The sequence below is a fragment of the Convolutriloba macropyga genome, chromosome 7, assembly GCF_964194025.1.
Source record: "Convolutriloba macropyga chromosome 7, txConMacr16.3, whole genome shotgun sequence".
Lineage (NCBI taxonomy): Eukaryota > Metazoa > Xenacoelomorpha > Acoela > Convolutidae > Convolutriloba > Convolutriloba macropyga.
In genome coordinates, this window is record NC_134474.1 from 5,706,857 (window position 1) to 5,729,274 (window position 22,418).

The 22,418-nt window shown below is 35.8% G+C and overlaps 2 protein-coding genes across 2 annotated transcripts in view; both read left to right on the forward strand.

The window, feature by feature from the left end:
* Positions 1-22,418, forward strand: part of LOC142342513 (uncharacterized) — a 403,423-nt gene that overhangs the window by 153,318 nt on the left and 227,687 nt on the right. Inside the window, exon 24 of the mRNA XM_075393861.1 lies at positions 1,187-1,239. Coding sequence (XP_075249976.1) covers positions 1,187-1,239 — 53 coding nt within the window. The remainder of the gene's footprint in view (positions 1-1,186; positions 1,240-22,418) is intronic.
* The window catches only part of LOC142342338 (uncharacterized), a 126,468-nt gene continuing 121,631 nt past the window's right edge, over positions 17,582-22,418 (forward strand). Inside the window, exons 1-2 of the mRNA XM_075393638.1 lie at positions 17,582-17,675; positions 21,605-21,852. Of these exons, the coding sequence (XP_075249753.1) occupies positions 17,582-17,675; positions 21,605-21,852 (342 nt within the window). The remainder of the gene's footprint in view (positions 17,676-21,604; positions 21,853-22,418) is intronic.

The window sequence follows — 22,418 nt, forward strand, 5'->3', positions numbered from 1 at the left end:
GGGGCAAAGTTTTTTGCACCCATAAAGAAAAATTGATCTAGACTAAAGACCATGAATTAAGTTGCCTCGCCTGTCGTTCAAGAGCAATTCTTCTGACATTTGTCGGTTTATGTTTGCCCAATGATTACAAAAGTTGCGTTCGTCAAATCGAGTTTTCACCTAATATCCAATTCCCCTGTTGTTTGCCGTTTTAAGCAGCTGAAGTGCATTGGCGTCAGTTTTAGAATGAAAGTTAAATTAAAAGTGACTTTTCGAGTGACTTTTAAGCCCTTGACTTTTTGCATTTCGCGTGATCTAAAATTCCCTCTCAACCACAATTTAAAGCAGTCGAACTCAATTGGTGGCAATTTGATACTAAGAGTCAAATGAAAAGTGCGCCGAAACTGGTACCATTTTTCACTTTAAATCTTAATTGTGGTATATGTTAACCTCTAATGTGGTTATTTGAAGCCCACTATAGAACTTCTTAGTCCCTTTTAGGCTCCCCCCCCCCCCCCCCGACTGAAGCAGGCTGCAATTGATTAGAGCTCCCACTAGTCGTTCAAGAGCAATTCTTCCGACGTTTAGTCGGTTATGTTTAAGTTTTCAACGTCTTGGAAAAAATGACGTTTTAATTTTTCAAGAACTCTACTCCTTAGGCTCATGCGTGCGTCCATATAGATGTTATCAAGTTGATTTCGCCATTTCACACCCCCCCCCCCCCGCCACCGTCAGTTCACACCCACACACCCACGCCTCCGTCATTCTACCGCCTCCCTTATGCCCCCCCCTCAGTTAAGCTAAAGCTAGCTTCCCTAAGCCGCAGATTGCTACTGGCGATGCCAACTGCTCGGCATTCGTTTTAGAGAAATTCGCCCGACGTTAGTCTATTTTGTTTTTTTTACTCAGTCCGATCAAATCTCCGCCCTATCAGTCCAAAGTTTTTTTCTAAGTTTTAAGGTGCAGAAAATGGCGAAAAAGTCTTCAGTTTTCTTTTTCATTCATTTAGAAAGATAAAATGATCATCGAGACAGCTTGAGGTGGTTATATAGTGACTGTTCAACAAGCTTTTGTAATTCAATAAAGAATATACTCTGTGGATACAAAATCCTGCAGATAAAACATTTTTTATTTTCAACTTTTGATAAATGACTTGTTGGAATATTTGCGCGAACGGTCATTACCGATCCTCATTGTTTTGTTTTAGTCATCAAAAGGCGATGATCGGACGCCTGGAAGATTCACTGCGCAACAGGCCGAGTAAGTTTACAGTTGATAAAAATATACATTAGTCAGTAGTGGGCAATTTACAGATATACCACGTGGTCTGTATCCCCTAGTAATACTAGAAGAGACTAACCAGTAAAACCGAACTTCACTTAAAACACACAACGTGCAAAATTTAAAATGCCGAATGTCTGCATTGCCAGAAGTTAAAATGCCAGAAGTTCCTAGTTTGCCAGAATTTGACTTTTGTTATTTTTAAACGTGAGCGTTTCGTGTTTTAAGCATTGTAACGTAACTTTGCCGCGAAATCCTGATTTAATATCTCGAAACTCTGACTTCCAAATTCTGACTTAATATCGAAATTCTGACTTAATATCTCGAACCTATTCGCGGTTCTCGATAAACGCCAGAAGTTTTCAGTGACTTCAAGCAGAGTCACGTAATCATTAATTCTATGTTCATTATGTAGCTTTACTGGACAGATCACGTAATCATCATGAACGGTTGTGCCGATAAAACTGCTATACTCTCGCGTAAATAAATGAGATCTATTTTGTTCCCAACCCCGCCCCCACCACAGTGTTTTTACGCCCCAAATTACTAAGTCTTACGCCCACTAAGCGGGGTGAAAGGTCTGGCAAAACAAAATCAAAAATATCGCGCGCGCGCCAATCAAGTGAATTGGACTACTGACTGATTTTGGATACTATTCATTATTGGTTCCACGCTGTTGTCTGTGCTGTCAGTAGTAATAGGGTGAGCAAGTCTCCCGGGGGGGGGGGGGGGGTGTAGAACCCATGTATTAAGATAGGGTATAGGAGTAATTTTTGAGAGAGGGTCTACACTAATGTATTAAGATAGGGTATAGGCGGCGTACATGTATTAAGATTAGTAATAGCGGCCGCCACGTATTAAGATTAGTTATAGCGGCCGCCACGTATTAAGATTAGTTATAGCGGCCGCCACGTATTAAGATTAGGAATATCAATATATTAAGATTGGGGATAAATCTAGGGGTGTTCCAGGGGGTGAGTAGTAAGGCAGGAGCAGACCAGGGTGATTTTCCGGAGCCACTTGTCACGTGATTTTAGAGGTCATTTAGGGATTAGCAGGGAATTATACATGCAGCGCGCAGGGAATTGCACAGTCAGCGCGTACGTACAGGCGGGGAATTATACATGCAGCGCGCAGGGAATTGTACAGTCAGCGCGTACGTACAGGCGGGGAATTGTACAGGCAGCGCGCATTAACGGATAATTTCCCTCGCAGTAAATTTCAACATTTTTTGGTTTAACCACAGCAATGTATTAAGATTAGGTATAGCCTTCGCAATGTATTAAGATTAGGTATAGCCGCCGCAATGTATTAAGATTAGGTATAGCCGCCGCAATGTATTAAGATTAGGTATAGCCGCCGCAATGTATTAAGATTAGGTATAGCCGCCGCAATGTATTAAGATTAGGTATAGCCGCCGCAATGTATTAAGATTAGGTATAGCCGCCGCAATGTATTAAGATTAGGTATAGCCGCCGCAATGTATTAAGATTAGGTATAGCCGCCGCAATGTATTAAGATTAGGTATAGCCGACCCTAAATAGCAAGATGGCGCAGCGGAAGCGTGCTGGGCTCATAACCCAGAGGTCGGTAGATCGAAACTACCTCTTGCTGATCTGGCATTGTTAACAGTACTAGTGGACTTTTACGCGCTCATAACATGGAAAAAAGTTAAATAAAAGAAAAAAAATGAATTAATAAGTACAAAATAACAGACACAGTACAAATTAAGCACATGCAAATACAAATTTAATCAAACGTTTACATGATGATAGTACAAAAGAAAAGAGTATTAAAGTACATTTAGCCGGGTAGTTAATAAAGTCGACAACAAAAATTTGAGTAACTAACGAAGAATTAAGGAATTTAGAAAAAAATTACTGTCGACTATTACACTTCGACTTATTTTACATTAAATTTATCTAATTCACATATAATTACTTATAAAGTTTAAGACATGAACGTCATGAACCTTGTTCAGTTTTGTTTGAAAAAATTTAAATAGTTGAAATGCTGCAAATATTGTGTAAAATCCACACAAATTATCAGTTTTCTGAACTGGTTGTTATATCATTTTCTGATACTTTTTATTCAAAAATTTGTATTTTGTGAATGGACGAGCCAAAGAATCAGCATAGTAATAAGTTTGATTGAGTCGAGCAATCATTATCCAATGCTCTCCAGCTTCACTGCTCGGAGAAGTATTGATGATAGCAAAACTGAATGTGGGTAGCCTTGGAACACAATCTGCTGGAAACGATCCAATATAGCGGTATTTGAGTTCTGGGATTCGTTCAATAATCTGTCTAAGGGAAGTGTTATCCATGACAAACAATTTTTCTCTGCTTTATTTCGCAAGTACCATTAACACACGGATTTCTAACTGTACAGTCAAGCTGAAAAGACTCATTCTCTTCATAAAAGCAACAATCATTGGACTTTTTACCTTGCTCTAATAAAAGGTTGCTTGACTTTTTAATTTTGTCAACAGAATTGTTATGGGATTTGGGGTAGAATAAAATAATTATAAAAAGAAGTACCAGAAAAATTAGGAGAGGAACGTAAACAAAAAAGTTTGAATTAGTTCGCCCCCAGTTAACGTGCATTTTAAGAAATTATTTGGTGAAGAGAATGGCAACTGGGTGACGATAATATATAACCCAAAAATGTTCCAATGCAGAAAGCAATGATGTAAAACCCATAAAAACTGAAAAAAATATGAAAAAATTTTCGTTAACGCAAAAATCTTTAGACATTTTTAGCAACCGTTTCGAACTGATCAATTTTAACAGTGGACATCCTTTCTCCTAGAACAATTAATTCTGTCACGCTTCTTAGCGGGCGGTCGAAAAACATTTCTAATCGGATACTTTCACCGCTGAGCTCAGGATAATGAATACTTTCTCCAGCATCTTGAAGTGAAGTGAGATCAAATACAAGCACGTAATGGTTCTGAAATAGATTGTGGTAACGCGGGAATCTCTTCGTTAAAATTCATTGCTTTCATTGTTGTTACATATGCCCTACAGTCATTGGTTGTATCAACTGATACTATAGCTCTACCTCCTCGAACAATTCTTAGTTCTCGTAAACCAAATTTCTGATAATGGAAAGGATTTTCTTGAAAATGTCTTGTGAATGCTGAATTTGTGTTCATCGGAATAGCTACTCTTCTGATTGGAGCATTGTTAAACACATTTTCCTGAATAAACTGGTTCTGTCCTGAAGGAATAATAAATGTGCGTGCAATTGTTTCCATAAAGTTGTAACAAGCAGGTTGATGAGTTAATTGATATTTGATAGTCTGGTGATACACTTCGTTAACAACAACACGTCTTGTAAACAGGGAACAGTCAAGAACTTTAAGGGAGACGTGAGGATTGTAGGAGATCATGTAAAAATTGGGTCTTGCACGAATCAATTTCAGTCTAACTTTTGTATTTGGAAGCAGTAACTTTTCACATTGGAACAAATCAATTGCTAATTTACCGTAATAAGTAGTTCCATTTTTCAGCAAAAGTTCTTCCTCTCGATCTATAAAAGGGCTTTTCTCAAAATCGCTGGGTTCTTTTTCAAATTCATATCCATGACAAGCCAAAATACCTTCATTATTTCTTGTGGAAGCGTTAAATTCATTGGAAGTTAAAGCTTTGTGTCCATAGAGACCATTTGAGTTGTAAACCTGTTGATTGTTCAGATACACCTCACAGTTGGAGAAGAGCGAGTGCAATAAATTGTTGACGTGAGTTAGATAATTTAAATCATCATCTGTGAAAGACATTCCCATATCTGCTTTTCCATGCTCGTCTTTTTTCATAAAGTCATCAAACAATCTTCCCTTTTGTAATCCAACTTTGATTTGAAGGTGGATATCTCTCATATCAAGATATATGCTTCTATCTGTTTCAAACTCGAACTCAATGCTGCTTTCATCCAATGAAGTACTGGGATAAACTTCTTGAACGTGAGAAGATTCAATCTGTTCCAAAACAGGAATTTTGTCAAAATTCTCCAAGCAAGAGTTCGTAAAGTGACCATAACGAAAGTTGCTATCGTTTGTTGATCTAGTATTCATTTTAGCTTAGAAAAAATATCTCTTCTAGTTCGACGACGTCGACTGGTTTTTGGGGTAATTCTTCGAATTATGCGCCGTTTCCTAATTTTTCCACCACCCAGCTGTTTACGTAATGTTTTCTTTCCAACATCTGCAGCCACAGATTTGAATTTTTTCTTTCCAGTTAGAACATTTCCACTTTTGGTGCAGCTATATCAAGCAAATCAGCACCAACTCTTTTTGCTGCTGGGACAAAATATCTCCTCAAGAATGGAATAGCTGTCCTCCCAATTGTTTGTGCTAACGCTCCGAATCCTCTTCCCCTCTGTCTTGAATAACCACGAAAATACGGTAAATCACTATCAGCAACCATTTTCTACAACTTTAAATCTACAAATGATTGTCAGAAGTTTTTCTAAACATTAGTACCGCTCTTGTCACACCAACAGAGTTGAAAGGAACTTTTTCACCATAAGAGTCCCGGAGCTCGAGTTTTATGCTGTGGAATGAGTTTTTTAGAATTTTTTAAATTGTAAGTTTGGAAAATTTTGATAATTCATGTATTGTCCCGTTGAGATGATATCTCCATTCTTAACTTTTGATATAAACGGAATGCATCGTAAAAGAGCAGCTTTTGTGTCACCCACAATATTGTATTCAACAATATCACTATATATCATTAAGGTGTGTATTCGTACAATGTCATAAGGAAACTTGGGAAAATGTGGACCACCACCACTCATGAAAACACCCATACCATAAACAGCTTCTAAATTACAACTGTGTAATTTTGTTAACGTGTAACTTGATGGGCGTTTTTTCATATTTTTCACGTTCCTGAATTTTTCTATTCATTTCATTGACAATATCAGAGATCGAGGGGTATAGACCTGGATCAAGTGTGTAATAATCCGATGGTTTTGTATCTTAAATGATACACTTTGAAAGCTCTTGTTCATAAAATTTACCTAGAATTTCATCACCTTGTTGTCCACAAAGGTTATAGGTTGGCGGTTTAAATGTAGCAACTTTAACAATTTTGAATATTTCATTTGTGAACTGTGATTTATAACCTTTTCTGAATGGAATATCTTTTTTTGATATACGAACATTTTCACCCACTTTAAAACGTGTTCGTTTATATTGGTTAATTGGGTTTCTGTAAAAAATTGACAAAAAGTCTTTGTTGCTTACATTTTTTGGAGCTTTACCTGTTGAGCGATTAACTCTTGTGTTCATAGTTTTGACAAAGGAATCCATTTTTCTCATGTATTTGTCACCATTTTCTTCCATATAGCGATAAATAATGTTTTTCAGAGATTTAATGGCTCGTTCTGCTACAGCAGCTTTTGTTTCACTTCTAGTAGAGTAAATTTTAATTTTCTTGTCCATACAAAACTTTCGAAACTCACCGCTAAACTCTGTTCCCTGGTCAACCCATACTTTCGCGGGCATACTTTTTTACGCAACATTTTTTTGAAAGCTACAACTGCATCGGTAGATTACTTTGACTTCATTGGTTGCACACGAACAAAGCGAGAAAAGACGTCAACACATACTAATAAATACTTCACTCCATTATTAGTATCCGATAATTTATCCATAAAAGCTAGATCGAGACACCAGATCTCATTGATTCGCTTAGCAAATGCTGGTAATCTTCTGAAATGTCGTGTTGCATGACGATACTTTGTGTAGGAATCTTTACTGTGTAGAAAGTAGGCAACTTTCTTTTTGGATAACCCACTTGCCTTTTGTAGATTTTTAATTGATCCATATGCGGCTTTTCCATCTCTATACAGCCTTTGTAGCTTGGCTTTTTCAGATTTTGAAAGGAATCCAGCTCCCTCTGTCTTTGCTTTTGGCATCTTTGTTTATTACTTTTTGCGGATTTATTCCGGTAGCATCAAGTATTGTGTAATATATGTCGGGAAAATCAACGTTCTTTCTTTTTAATGCAAAAATAAAATCTGCAAAAGCTACTTCTGTATCTCTTCCATCTAAGAAAATTGTATCGTTGAGAGATAGCTTGACTCGCGGTGAATTCAAAATTTGATCTACAATTGATTCGTTCTTTAAAGATCTGGTTTTGTTGCTGATTTCCTGGTAATTAGGGTTCAAATGTGTTGGGACAGAAACTGGTTTCTGCTCAAAAGTGTCCAACTTTTTAACTTCTAATTTGAATTTTTGTTCGTAAAGGTGTTGAGGAATCAAAACAAACTGTTCCATTTCAAGACAATCGATTAATGATAGATGGTGTCAAAATTGATATGAGCTCTATTCCTTTTCGTGAACTTAAAATTGCTCTTCTTTTATTTATTCCGGTTCTTTTTAGCACGAGTTGATGAATTTCGTCTCTGTACTTTATTACGTCTTGTTTTTGTATTTCCTGTAGTTGTCCCCCGAGAACGTTTACTATGCATTCGTTTAGAAACTGAATGAAATCTTTTGGACAATTTCTTAAGAACGATTTCTTGAAGTTCTGGGAATACGTTTGGAACGTTATCAGCGTAGAGAGATGTTGTGTGTTCATCGTTCAAAAAAGTAATCTCTTGTTTCGTTTTAGGTAGAAAAATAATAGTGGGAATAGAGCCACTGTTTCTGCAAAATCTAAGAGAGTCGACTGTTTTCGGAGTTAGATCAATGAGTAGGTGACCATACGGGATTGAAGTACCTTTTGTAAACCAATCTTTTAATTGTGATCCTAACCCGAGCTGTTGACTAAGAGTTTTAATCTGGAGAACATCTCTAGGAGACTTGAATAAAACTATATGAGTATTTTGTAACTCAATATCTCTTCCCAACCTACTCTGATGAAAAAGATTATGCTTTATATATATATTGTACTAAGACCTTTGTGTCTTCCAGCTGTAGCGATTTTAACAAATTCTTTCGAGCTTGAGATTTCTTTACAAGAATCATCAAAAATCAGCAAATACTTTGTTCCATTATTGGGTAGACTCTGAATGAACTCAAAGTCAACTCCTTGAATAAATTGAATGTTCTTAATGTTTTTGGACATTAGACCGTAAAGTGATTGATAATGTTGATAAAAATAGTAAATTTTATCAAAATCGGGTTGAAAAGTTCCAATAATTAGCCAATCATGGATTAGATGATATTTTCCAGACCCGCTTGGTCCCACCAATGAAATAAAATTGCGTTCCTTAGTAGAGATTATTTTGTTCATAGTTTAGGAGAAGGTAAAATATAACCGACTGTACTAGATAAGATAGCAATCCAAACTGTTGTTTCTTCACAGGTTTCGGCAAGAGTTATTCTTACTATACAGCACGCTAATATTAACAAAATAACAAAAATTGGGACAAAAAAACCACCAGAGATCTATTACAAGTCTGTCCAAAACATTTCCACGATTGTCGTTCCTGGTTATTATCATCAAAGACAAAATTGCCTAAATTTAAACCGTTATCTGTATGCTCGGTCATTTATACCTTACTTTTAAGGAAAATCAATTTTTTGAACTGGGAATGCAACTTCTCTCTGATTTCAAAAGTAGTAAAATAAAAATAATAAATTACAAAACGATCACAAATACAAATAGAAATTACAAATAGAAATTACAAATATTATACGTTATCAAAAAAATCCAGAGTCCAAGTTCCGTAAGCATAAGCTTTCTTCTCTGCACAGTGAAATGTCTTTTTGTGTCGATACGGATAATTGCTACAATCCCAGTCAGTATCCGAGTTATTGAGAAGTTTGGAAACTTTTGGACAACCAAGATCATCTAGATTCTCCACATCTTTACACAAGTAATTTGAGAGAAGATTACACTTCTCTAACCCTTTTGCAAAGTATTCTGTTGTAGGTGAACAATGTTGGTGAATGATTGATGACAACTCAGTGTATTCCAGTTTTCCATTGTTCCAATTAATCCCATGTAAATTTTTAGTGTTCCATTTTGCTTGAAAAGTAGGTTTATAGTCTTTGGGTGGGAGGAAACTGTATCCCAATACAATTCCATCCTTGAAAACACCCAACTCCTTGACAATTTTCCCTTCCAAGCACTCAATATCAAACACAACGAGAGACATTCTTTTTTCTAGGTTGAATTATTACAAAAATGATTAGCAGTCTAGCATTTTGAAAATTTGAGGATAATAAAATTTAATAAAGACACAAAAGATTAACCCAGTTAAATGTCCCAAGAAACATGAGCTTGGAAAATTTGGTAACATGTAACAGTATCCTGGTCCCTTGTTTGTAGTTGCTTTAACCGCTCCAGCAGAATCGTGTAGTATAGCATGTAATCGAAAAACTTTCAATCTAGCAAAGAAAAAATCTAAAAAGGAATTTCCATAACCAATAAGTCTTCCATGAGGAAATTTTTGGTTAATTTCCTCCAAATTTATATTCTCGTCCCAAATTTTACAGGCCGCTAAAAAACAGTTTTTGCGTTTTTCATTTTCGGGAAACATTGAAAGGATGCTTCCGTAGCAATTGAATATGTTGACAAGAATGACAATATCCATCAACTTTGCGTTCCTTCATCCATGTCAATGCAAGTTTTCTTAAACTTTTCAATATAAGCTAAAAGTGTAGGGAGATGCTCTAGTAAGTTCTCGTACTCTTCTTTTTTTAATTCAATATTTGTCAGAAAACTCCACTGATATCCGTTCCAACGATGTTGTGAAATGGTAACTTGTTGTTTATCTGAACGATATATAAGACTTGTTCTGCGTAATCCGTTGTGAATAACCCACTTAAATTCTGAAATTTGGGACTCTATGTCCAAATTTTCTAATTTGGGAAAATTTTGAGCTTCAAGAACAGTGTAGGAATATCTTTTAAGTTCGTAATGAAGTCTAACGTGAAAAACCTTTGACTTGTCTCTGAGACTCAAAAAAATGTTTCTTGAGCAACCAATATCCCAACTCATTCTCAGATCAAAGATTTTTAAAATGAAAAATTTATTGTAGAGAAGACAAAGACATATTACAAAATCACACAATTATTATTGAAATGTACATTGTTCAATGTTAGAAAAGTCATTCAAATTTTGAATCAGTTCCTTGAACTCGTCCAAAGTGTAGCTGACATAAGTCATCTGCTTGAACTCATTGTTTTCCTTGCGACAAAAGAGCCGAATCTGCACATGAATGGAGGCTGGATTCTCCTGAACGTATTGAATGAACGTCACATATATTCGTCGATTTCGTCCTATGCTGACCTCTCTGACTTTGTGACATCGTTGCAGCACATTCTCCATACATGGGTTCTTATCAAATTGAGTCGGGTGCTCACTCAGTTCCAACTCCCCATCCAGGATATTGTTCTTGAGGAAACAGAATTTCTTGAATTCGTAATCTCCTGTTCGAAGTTATTGGTACTTCTCAAATGTTCCAGAATTATCTTTTTTGAAGACTTGGAAAGTTGGTTCGGAATAATTTTGTCCGTTTTTAAAAATCTGGGACACAGTAAATCTCCCAAATCTTTTTGGGTTAGAACCAAAGTCTATATAAAATGGAACCGAATCAGTTCCAGTTTTAAGTTGATAGTCGGTAAACATAGACGGAGCACTCGAGTAAAACGGAGAGACTTTAGAGAGAGACATTTTATCAACTTAATGTGACAGAGAGAAATTAATTGAATGATTTGTCTTGTAATTTTACTTCCTCTATTGTTTCCGATCACCTTTATTTGGTAATGATGTCATTATCCTTCTTTCATTTCCAAATATGGAAAGTTCAATAGCGTCATTTTGCAAAAATTCCTTATAAGGAAACTTAGTCAGAAATTTTAAGTTGAGCAAACATTTGAACTAGAGCAGCATATTTATATTGATGTTTAGCACGTCTGTGTTGCATTAGCGAGTAATAGTGTTTGAAATATTTAGAACAAGTAAAACAACGGATTTTTCTGAGTTGCTGTCTCTTGAACTGTGTCATTTTGCAAATGAAATTTTCGCTGCGTTTGAACTGAATTGCGTTATTTCCTTATACGGTAGTTTAAAAGAATCACTCCAAAATCACTTTGGCTACAGAATGGCAGCAGTTATGTGTCAAGTTTTACCTGACTTTTATAAAAAATTTTGTTAGAAAGCCTTGTTCATTTGTGTATCAGTTAAGGATTATAAACCTTACTTGCTTACTAGTGAATACTCTGTTGCGTCTCACAATTACACTTTTTGTCCTCTGAAAAATTGTTCTTATCACATAATTCTCATTTCATCTTCCATTAATGAATTACTCCAAAAATTTGATGATTTATCTTTTCAATATCAGACAGTGGACTGCTTATACACCTTATATAAAGATCAGGTTTTTGGTCACACAAACGAAGAAGCAGGACTTGTTTTCACCCAATTGAAGAGAGCGGTACAACATAATTCGGAAAACAAATATGTTGAAAAACTACCCAGCGTGTCTAAGAAGAGATTGAGTAGAAAAAAATCAAGAGACATCTACTGAGAGCTGAGCAAAGAAATGCAAGCACACAAACATTGGGATCATCCTTCTTCGACCGAATTCAGTCACTTAGGAACTCAAAGTATGAAAGTGAATTAATAAAATTTGTTGATTGTTTACTAGATGGTCATGGAATAATTGATAACCCCATGTTGTACTTTGAAGTTAGAAAGTAATAAAGTGTTTGTACTAAAATGTTTTATTATTAGTGTATATTCTAAAAGTCGAAATTTGAAGTCGATTTGTTTGTTAAATGTCGAATTTTCACACAACATTTTTTGTTAAAAGTCAAAAATAGAACCTCAGATTTTTCATTAAAAATCAAAAATGTTACCAAACTGTGCGTGCAAAATGTGCAATTTTTTCTCATTTTTCTTAGTTTTACGGTATGATTTTAAGCAAAAAACATAAATTTTAATAATTTTTAAAATGACAAGTTTTGAATCTGTTCTTGCAGCTTAAAAATCGGATTTGTAACAGTAATTTTTTGTTAAAAATCGAATTTTTTCTCGACATTTTTTGTTAAATATCGAAAATAAATTCGACAATTTTCTTAAATATCAAAATTAAATTCGGTATTTTTCTTAATTGTCGAAAAACAAATTTTAAATAATAACCAAGTACCTAAATTATCAAGTAACCTTTCGTGTTAATCTTTTATTCTGGAAAACTATAAAAAAAATTATAAAATTGAAAATGTAAATTTAATACAAAACACCCAAAAGGTATTCAGAAACTTTTTTATTTTTACGAACAAATACAAAATAGTTTACAAAATTGAACATAGAAATCATTCAAAAAGAGTTTCAATAACATATTCTGGTAAGTTCTGAATTTCATTACCGAAACCTCTTTGTCGCTCAATTCTACCAGGTAGTTGAGTTGGTTGAACAGTGACTGGGGTTTAAGGTACATCACTCAAAAAGATAGGGTTGTGAGCTGTTCCTTCATCAATCGATGGGGTTGTCATCGAGGGTGTAGTTGACATGTCAGTAGATCCATAGTACTGCGCTGGATCAAAGTTTTCCAGATCGTTAATTGACGTGGTGGTACTAGTATCAATACTCAACCCGCTATGTTCTCTTCTATGAGCTCTTGAAGCTATTTGGAGAAGATTATTTTCCAACTCCGGGCCTGATACCTCACCTACATCCGGTGTAGTGAACCAACTGTTTGGAATTTGCCCTTCCTCCCAAGGAAATGTGTACTGAATATTTCCAGCTACGTAGTTGGCAGGAAAATCAGATCCATTAACGTGAGGATAGTGGTGTCCACTGACAACAGCAACTTCGTGTCCCATCGCGTGAGTTCCGAGTTGATTCTCTGTGATTGGGACCTGTCCCTGATGATATGTATCAAACTGTTGTCGCTGGTGCTCAATAATGTGCCACACAGTAATGGGTAAAGTGATCAAAGACTCATACAGTCCGTTAGATAAATCTCGAACTCCTATCCGAGCAATATCCTCAGTAACAGAAAATGAGTACAGAAGGTTATTATTTTGAACGGTGAACTCCATTTTGGAATAAATGATAGAAGAGGTTTTTGTTAGAAAGTGATGAGAATGGATGAAAAGATTCTTGTCGAGAACGTGATAAAAGCAATCAGTGGAGAGAAAGTTATAAAGCAGCAAATTTCCTTTTTAGGAAGGGAACAGGATATATAAATTAGATTTAAACAAAAGTTAGAACTAAAGTAAGTATTTTTAAACAAAAAGAAAGTGAATGTTGGAGCTCGATAGCAGGATAAAATGTTGAGGAGTAGTTAGTATAATGTGAGAAAGTAGTGATGTTTTCAGAGAAGTTGGATCAAATGATAATGTCAAAATCAACAACCTCTATATATAGTGTGCTCTGTCCAATCAGACAACAGTAACCAAAGATGGAAGATTTTATGAGAAAAAGTGACGTTTAGCTTGAAATTTCTGGACGAACTGAAATTCAAATCCAAATTTGGGTAAAATTTTCTAACAAGGTAGGAAGTGAAGGATACATACAGGTTTCCGACTATGCTTTTACCTAAAATGGTCTATTTAAGTTGAAATGAAGCGACATAATTTACCAAAAAAGTCAAGCTTTGATAAATTTTTTCCAATTCGTCAAATTTCAGATCAATCTCGGAAAATGTTCCATTTTTGGAATCAAATTTCTGTATATATGCGTTAGGTAAACGAATTCCGAACCTGATCAGTACTCCCACTGCATTGTAGTCGTTGTAATAATGGAAGTACAAAGCACTCTGTAGTGAAGAAGTTATTGTTATTGGTTCTGGGAGAGGAACAAAGTTTGTTTGTGAAATATTTCTGTACTGTTCCAATATATCGGGGACGGAGTTCAAAATGAACAACAATTCGTATTTGCTTACATGCAATTCTGAGGATAAATCGAAAGACTGTTTCGCAATAAACTCCTCATATTCAAATTTTTTAATAGAGAACGTTGCATACTCAAGTCCTTTACTAAATCGGATTATTCTGTTGGATTTTGTGAAAATGTCCAAAAAATTGTAAAAAAAGTATGAATCTACATCAATTTCGTCAATTTTGTATGAATCAGGTATACCTTCTTTTCTCTTGTAAATCTTCTCCAATATTTGTAAGTGGTTTTTGATCAACATGTTTCACAAATGAGTAAAATTTCACGTATTAATCTATTAAAATAAAAAAATGTTAAAAGAGAGAATGAGATAAGCAAAACGATATCATTAACTTTTACAACAAGTTTCTTAATACTAAAATTTGATTGGTTTGTAGTTTGTAATATAATCACGTTAACGTCAATTGTATATAAGTTATCTTCAATTAAAGTAGGAGTTTTCTTCTCTAATGTTTTAATATTATTGTAAAAACACATTTAGTGTTTTATCGATGAAATTACAAAATTAGTTTGTTTACAATAATATTTGTATTCTCTAAGTGAGCAAACATCTGACAGATAGATTTTGTTAAGAAGTCTGTTTTGGGATGAATAGTATTGTTTTGTAAAAAAGTAACACAAATCAGCAATATGACAAATAAATATAACTTAAGATTTCCGATTTTCCTCCAAGGAATAAGGTTACATTTTTGATGTTTTCTGTATTTAAATACAATGTATAATGTATCACTGTGACTGCTTCGTAGGAAGTTCTTGAACTTTCGTATTGCGTAATGTTACTAAAAATAGAAATTACGTCATTTCCTTATATGGAAATAATTAGTCATAAAAGTTATTCTAACTAAAAAAACCAAAAATTGTATTCATTCTCACTTTGTTATCAGATACAGTTGCTCGGCAATTTACTTAAAATTTATTCAATTTATTTTGGATCACAACAATACAATGCCTTCTCTTGATAGAAATCTACCTGTCAAATGCTCAAAGTGCGAGAAAATGGTTGTCAAGCAGCAAATGGCTCGACACAAAAAATCGTGTGATAGTGGGACTTTAAAATGTCCCAAGTGTCCACATTTCTACACAAAGAGGAAAGAGGTCTTGAACTATCACCTTGCTAAGCATCACGCTCCTCAAGAAAAGAAGCTTAGTACAGTGTGCACTATATGCTTGGAGGAATTTCCAAGTTTTTATTCTCTTCAACAACATAAGAGACGGAAACACGGAACATCGACCAAAGTTGGAACCAAATCCAGCGAAAGCTTGAAAGAAGTACTAGAATCGGAAGAATTGGATAGGAACAACGAACAGTTACAGCATGAACTTAGTGCCTGTCAACACTTTGACACTACTGAGATGGAGAATGGGAGACATAGAGTATTCAATTTTAAATTGTCGAGACTTGATCCCAGCGAAAATAATGAAAAACTGAAGGAAGTGTTTGAAAAGCTTAACTGTGCTGCAAAAATAAATTTATCCCTGGGATTTATTTTACGAAATGTTGACACAGACGAATACCGATACTTTTATGCTCATGAGAACAACACCTTCTTTGAGAAGTCTCATTTACTTTGTTCTAAGGGAGACTTAGTCTCACTTCAGGATAGAGTAGAGAAATTGGATTTGATTGAGACTTCTGCTCAAGAAAGGGCAAACACAAAATGGCGGTATGCACCAACTACGAATGTAACAGTTTTCTGTGCTCTTCTCAACAATATCCCAATGGGATGTTTAGATGCTGTTATACCTGAACAGTTGTTGAGGAGAAACGATGTAAATTGTCTTGTTACGAATGGATACGGAGAAACCTACAAGGACTACCTTTGCTTGTTTAGAGCTGTGGCTGTTCACTTGTATGGATCAGCTGAGCTGGAAACAAACGCAGCTAAGTTGTTCAGTGACTTTCTCCACGAGTCTGGTCATGACGCAATTAACTTTAGAGGAGTGTCAATGGATCACCTTGTGTTTGTTGAAAGTGCTATAAAACACAACATTTTCATTTATGACATTGACATTGAGGACGGGGATTTTGTAGGTGAACTTGCCAGAAGAAGTATTGAGATGTACGAGAACAACATTAATCTACTGCGCTACAACAACCACATTTGCTATGTTGATGATATCAACACGTTTTTCAAACGATTCCGCTGTCCTAATTGTGATACCTTTATTAAGCGTGCTGTAATTTCGTCACGTGAAATCTTGTAAAGATAGGATACAGCACATTTATCCGAAGAGTGTTTACACTTTGAGAGAAACTTTGTTCGATAAACTTGACGGTTTTGGAATTGGATATGAGGAAGAACAAAAACTGTTCAAAAATTTGGCTGTATTTGACTTCGAGTCAATCTGCGTTCCATCTAATGAACTAAAAGATACCAATACAACTACTTGGATAGCAAAACATGAACCAATATCTGTGTCAATTTCCTCTAATTTATTACAAGAACCTATTTTCCTTTGCAACAGAGACCCCAAGACACTGATTGTATCTTTTGTTGGAGTATTAGAAGAACTAGCTAGCAGAAGTAAAGCAGAAATGTTGCAAAAATTTTCCTCAATTGAAAAAGCAATTAAAAACAGAGTAAGTTCTATTTTCGAGAAGCTAAATGGAAGGAAAGATGAGAGTACTCCAATGTTTGAATTTCAATATATTGAAGAAGAAGAAATTGATATATGTCGAATAAATTCCTCCAAATTCAGAAAAATCAGCTTCTCGAACTACAACAACATTTTGAACGTTATGTCAGCATTTTACCTGTATTTGGATTCAACAGCGGGAAATATGATCTGAATCTTATCAAGTCTTATTTAATACCCTACCTCTTTCACGAGCGCGATATTCAACCAACGGTTATTGAAAAAGCTAATCATTTTGTATCCTTTAAATTTGGCGATGTTCAGTTTCTCGATATTCTAAACTTTCTTGGTGGAGCAACATCACTAGATTCGTTCCTCAAAGCTTACAAGACAAATGAGACCAAAGGATTTTTCCCTTATGAATGGTTCGACTCACCAAACAAATTGGATGTAACTTTCCTACCCCCTTACGAATGTTTCTTTAGTAAGTTGAGAGATCACAATCCCTTGGAAAAAGAATTTACGGATTTCACAAAATTGTTGAATAGTGGACTTTCCCAACAGGAGGCTCTGAAAAACTTAGGTTGAAGGTAGTGCCCCCCTCGGGATTCGACAACTACAATTACCTGGAAAGTGTGTGGGAGCACGAACAAATGACAACTTTTCAAGACTTTGTCAGGTGGTATAATAACAAAGATGTTGTCCCGACACTAGAAGCGATGCAGAAAATGATGGAATTCTATCATAACAAAGGGATTGATATGTTAAAACTGGGTTGCACACTACCTAATTTAGCAAATATTTGTCTACACAAATCAACTAATAGCAAATTTTATCCTTTCGTTGAAGCAGACAAAGATTTACATGATAAAATACGCGAAGTTATGACCGGTGGTCCCTCTATTGTGTCTACTAGAAAAGCAATTGTGGATCAAACCTACATTCGAAACACAGGAAACATTTGCAAATCAATTGTGGGTATAGACGCCAGTCAACTTTACCCCTTCTCAATGTGTCAAGAAATGCCCACTGGGCTTTACACTAGATGGGAGTTTGATTCAGACTCTCAGAAGTTTAAAGCTAGACAAAATAAATCGAGGAAATTTGAGAACATGGTTATGTCGTACCTACAATCTCAACGTCCTTACTGCACTATTGAAAGCTACTACACAACTGGAACTCAGAAAAAGATTGATTGTTTTAATGTAGACGGATTTTGTGCTCGCTGTAAAACTATTTTTGAAGCAATGGGTTGTTACTTTCACTTCTGTGCATGTCAAGAAGCAAGAGCAAGCATGTCAGAGGAAGAGACTCAGAAAGGATTAAAGAAACGGGAATACGATGAACTAAGACGAGACTATTTGCGAAACAAAGGATATAAAGTTGTTGAGATGTTGCTGACTCAAGATTCTCTTCTTACAAAGATAAGAGAAGATAAACTATTTGGTTACGTTCAGTGTGATCTCGAAGTTCCAGATGGGTTGAAATACAAGTTCTCGAACTTTCCACCAATCTTTGTTCAAAACATATTGTTTTGAACAATATTTGTAGCAAAACATATTGTTGCTACGATGCCATATCGGATAAGTACAAATTCAGCAGCAAAGGACTGAACAAACGAACATTGGAAGAGACCGGAGATGGACCATTGGAAAAATATCGGCGAGTGATGGAAGAAATCATCAATTTAACATCTACAAATAGAGGATTTCGGACAATCAACCACTGCGTCGCTACCTATGAACAAACAAAGAAAGGACTCTCATATTTTTATCCTAAACGAAAAGTGTTATCTGATGGAATTCATACTGTACCCCTGAACTTGTAATTTATTGAATCAATTTTCGTATTGTGAGCGCTCTGTTGTGTTTAAAATTACTTATAATGTACTTGATTAATACTGTGTCTGTCTTTTTGTACCTTCATAATTCATTCTTTTAAAAATTTTCATTTTTCTCAATTTTAGTGGATATAACTGACCTTAATACATTGCGGCGGCTATACCTAATCTTAATACATTGCGGCGGCTATACCTAATCTTAATACATTGCGGCGGCTATACCTAATCTTAATACATTGCGGCGGCTATACCTAATCTTAATACATTGCGGCGGCTATACCTAATCTTAATACATTGCGGCGGCTATACCTAATCTTAATACTTTGCGGCGGCTATACCTAATCTTAATACATTGCGGCGGCTATACCTAATATTAATACATTGCGGCGGCTATACCTAATCTTAATACATTGCGGCGGCTATACCTAATCTTAATACATTGCGGCGGCTATACCTAATCTTAATACATTGCGGCGGCTATACCTAATCTTAACACATTGCGGCAGCTATACCTAATCTTAATACATTGCGGCGGCTATACCTAATCTTAATACATTGCGGCGGCTATACCTAATCTTAATACATTGCTGTGGTTAAACCAAAAAATGTTGAAATTTACAGCGAGGGAAATTATCCGTTAATGCGCGCTGCCTGTACAATTCCCCGCCTGTACGTACGCGCTGACTGTACAATTCCCTGCGCGCTGCATGTATAATTCCCGGCCTGTACGTACGCGCTGACTGTGCAATTCACTGCGCGCTGCATGTATAATTCCCTGCTAATCCCTAAATGACCTCTGAAATCACGTGACAAGTGGCTCCGGAAAATCACCCTGGTCTGCTCCTGCCTTACTACTCACCCCCTGGAACACCCCTAGATTTATCCCCAATCTTAATACATTGTGGAGGATATTCCTAATCTTAATACGTGGCGGCCGCTATAACTAATCTTAATACGTGGCGGCCGCTATAACTAATCTTAATACGTGGCGGCCGCTATTACTAATCTTAATACATGTACGCCGCCTATACCCTATCTTAATACATTAGTGTAGACCCTCTCTCAAAAATTACTCCTATACCCTATCTTAGTACATGGCGTCTACATCCCCCCCCCCGGGAGACTTGCTCACCCTATTACTACTGCTGTCTTCCTTTCAATCAATTTCTAACTAGAGTAATTACTAATTACACGCTTTTTCTTCACCCCTATTTGTCCAACACCCTATCATTTCAGCCCCATTATTTCCGGTATATGGAAGAGTAGTAGTCTATCATCACGTTTATCATGCCTCTAACATTTCAAGCAACTATTTGAAATGAATTCAGCAGATATATTGTCAGAAATAACTAAACGAAATGTGGGAATTCAAAATGTCAAAAAAGAAATTTGTGCTGCAAAGTATGGTCAAACCGAAATCGTTGGTAATTTCTTCTAATACACATAAAAATTAAAATACAAATGGTAAAGAGGCAATGTACAGTTAAGAATAAGTCATTACAAAAATTATAAAATTAAAAAAATATTGAATTAGTTATTTAAAGAACTGGACCTCACTTTGGTAAAAGCGTAATATTTTTTTTGCACGATTTTTTTTTCATGTACAGCGTGAAGATCTACAGTGTAAATAATCACTGCAATCAAATGTTTTCAATGACATCTTGCGTATCAATTACTTTTGGGTCCTTCAGAAATTCTTTCGAGAAATATTCTTTCAATTCTTTTTTCAAGGACGCTCTCGACGTTTTGTAAGTCTGACATTAGAAGGCAAATTGTAATAAGCGGAAAAAGTATTTTGCGCAGCGATTCTTTTAAAGAAAGAAAGTGGTGAACTTTTGTTACGAATTGCGGGGCCTGTAGACCGATCGTACTTTCCCCTATTAACACAGGTTTTTATTGCCCAAGTCGATTGTTTCTTCAAAGTTGCGATTAATATTTTGCAACCCCACCAAAACTAAAGCTGAAGTACGTACGTGATCTACTACATTTGCATTTAGTAATAAAATTTTTGTTGTTCCGGCAACCTGTTACGTAGAGTGCTCAAAATTTTATTCCACAAGCCATTCTGTGAAGCATCTTTTCACTGCTTCATCGAACTTTAGTTTGCTACTCAAAACAACTAAAAAAACCAAGATACTCCACACTAGTTTATTCTGCTTTTTTTCTGTGTTGGCATTCAAAACTTTATCTGCCAACCCTTTCCTGGTGCTGTAAACTGTATGCTGTCTTTTGTTTGTTCACCTTTAACTGGGATTTTGAAAAAAAACAATAGTTTGAGGTTTTTTGTTCAAGTTTTGTTTTTCATTAAATTTCATCAATGTTGGATGTAAAAAAGAAATGTCTGCATACTGGACGACCGTACAATCTTCTTCTACTATATTCGCTAACTCGTTAACGTAAATATTAAATAACAGAGGACCGAAACTATTACCTTGTGGAACTCCTCTTTTCAATGTTATCGAGTCTGATTGAATTCCGTTTAGGACAACATTTTGTTGGTCCCTTACTTATAATTCTCTAATAAATTGGTAGTGTGTTCGTCAAGACCTATGTTTTCCAAACTTCGCAAAAGTAGTTTGTTGTTTATGAAATCACAAGCCTTTCAAACATCTAAAAACGCACCTGTTACTGTTTTTCTTGTGGTGGTTTCTAATCTTATTTGTTCTGTAGTCTTCAGGATTGCATCAATTGTTGATTGCATCAATTCATTTTTTCCACCAAACTGACTGACAGACAGCACTTGCTCCCTCTCTAAGAAATCTGTTATTTGGGAACTAAGCGCCCTCTGAAAAAAAATTGACAAAGCTGAAATGATGAAATTAGGTCTTTAATTGAGTGGATCTACTCGGGATTTCCATTTTTGAAAAGAGGGGTTTCATAGGCTTTTGTCAGATATTCAAGAAATTTTCCTTCTGTTATGAATCTTTGCTTCTCTAATAAATTATTCGAACATATCTTACTCCGATGAACGTACAATTTGTGATGAGCCGTACAATGGTACGACATCAACATTTTCGAAGGTAGTATTCCAGCTGATAAAAGTGAAAAAAATCCAGTTTCATTGCAGGAACGGGAAGTAGCAGTACTAGAGGTGGTTCTATCATAGCGATGGGTGATCCATGGGCATCCCCTCTCGAGGAGCCATCTTTCATTAAGGAACTGGACAATCTAGTTGGGTGTGAGGACCTGCAGAACCAGCAGCAGCCTTTGGAAGAAAATATTTCTTCGCGACGTCTGCAGCATGCTTCACCACCATCGAGTAAAACTCTGAAAACACCTTTACCAGAACCAGCTCAGCCTAGTAAATCAGGTAAGGTTAAAAATATTTCTCATTTTAGAGTACGAGTGTTTTCCTATCATCGCGCCACCATTAAAATATAACGCCCATTAATATATATTTATGGTATATTTGAGGAAGGTTTTAGATGCTAGCTTTTTAAAGCTGGCGGCTATAATAGGAAGGCGGCAGGTATATTTTTAATAGCCGCAGTCAACCGCTGTTATGTTAGTCGGTCTCCTTTTTTTCTGGGCGCAAATTCTACGACTCGAAGAGGAGTTAAGGTCATCTGTTTTTTTTTTAATAGCCGCTTGTTTTCTCAGCCGGCTATTATAGCGCTCCTATTTTTTACGACTCGAAGAGGAGTATTGGAGAAGTCCTTTTTAATCAATTTTATTGGAGTGATTTTTGAAGGGGAAATGAAACGCGTGAAAATATTTGGAGTGATTTTGGTGCTGAACAAAAGTGAAGAGCGGAGCGAAAAAAGAGTGGTTTTTGTTCATAGCGCTGTTTTTGAGAGAGCGAGAAATTGATGTGTGAAAAAATTTTTTCTAAGCGAGCAAAATTTTTTGTTGACGTGCGGCTTTTAAAAGCAGTTTTTTTT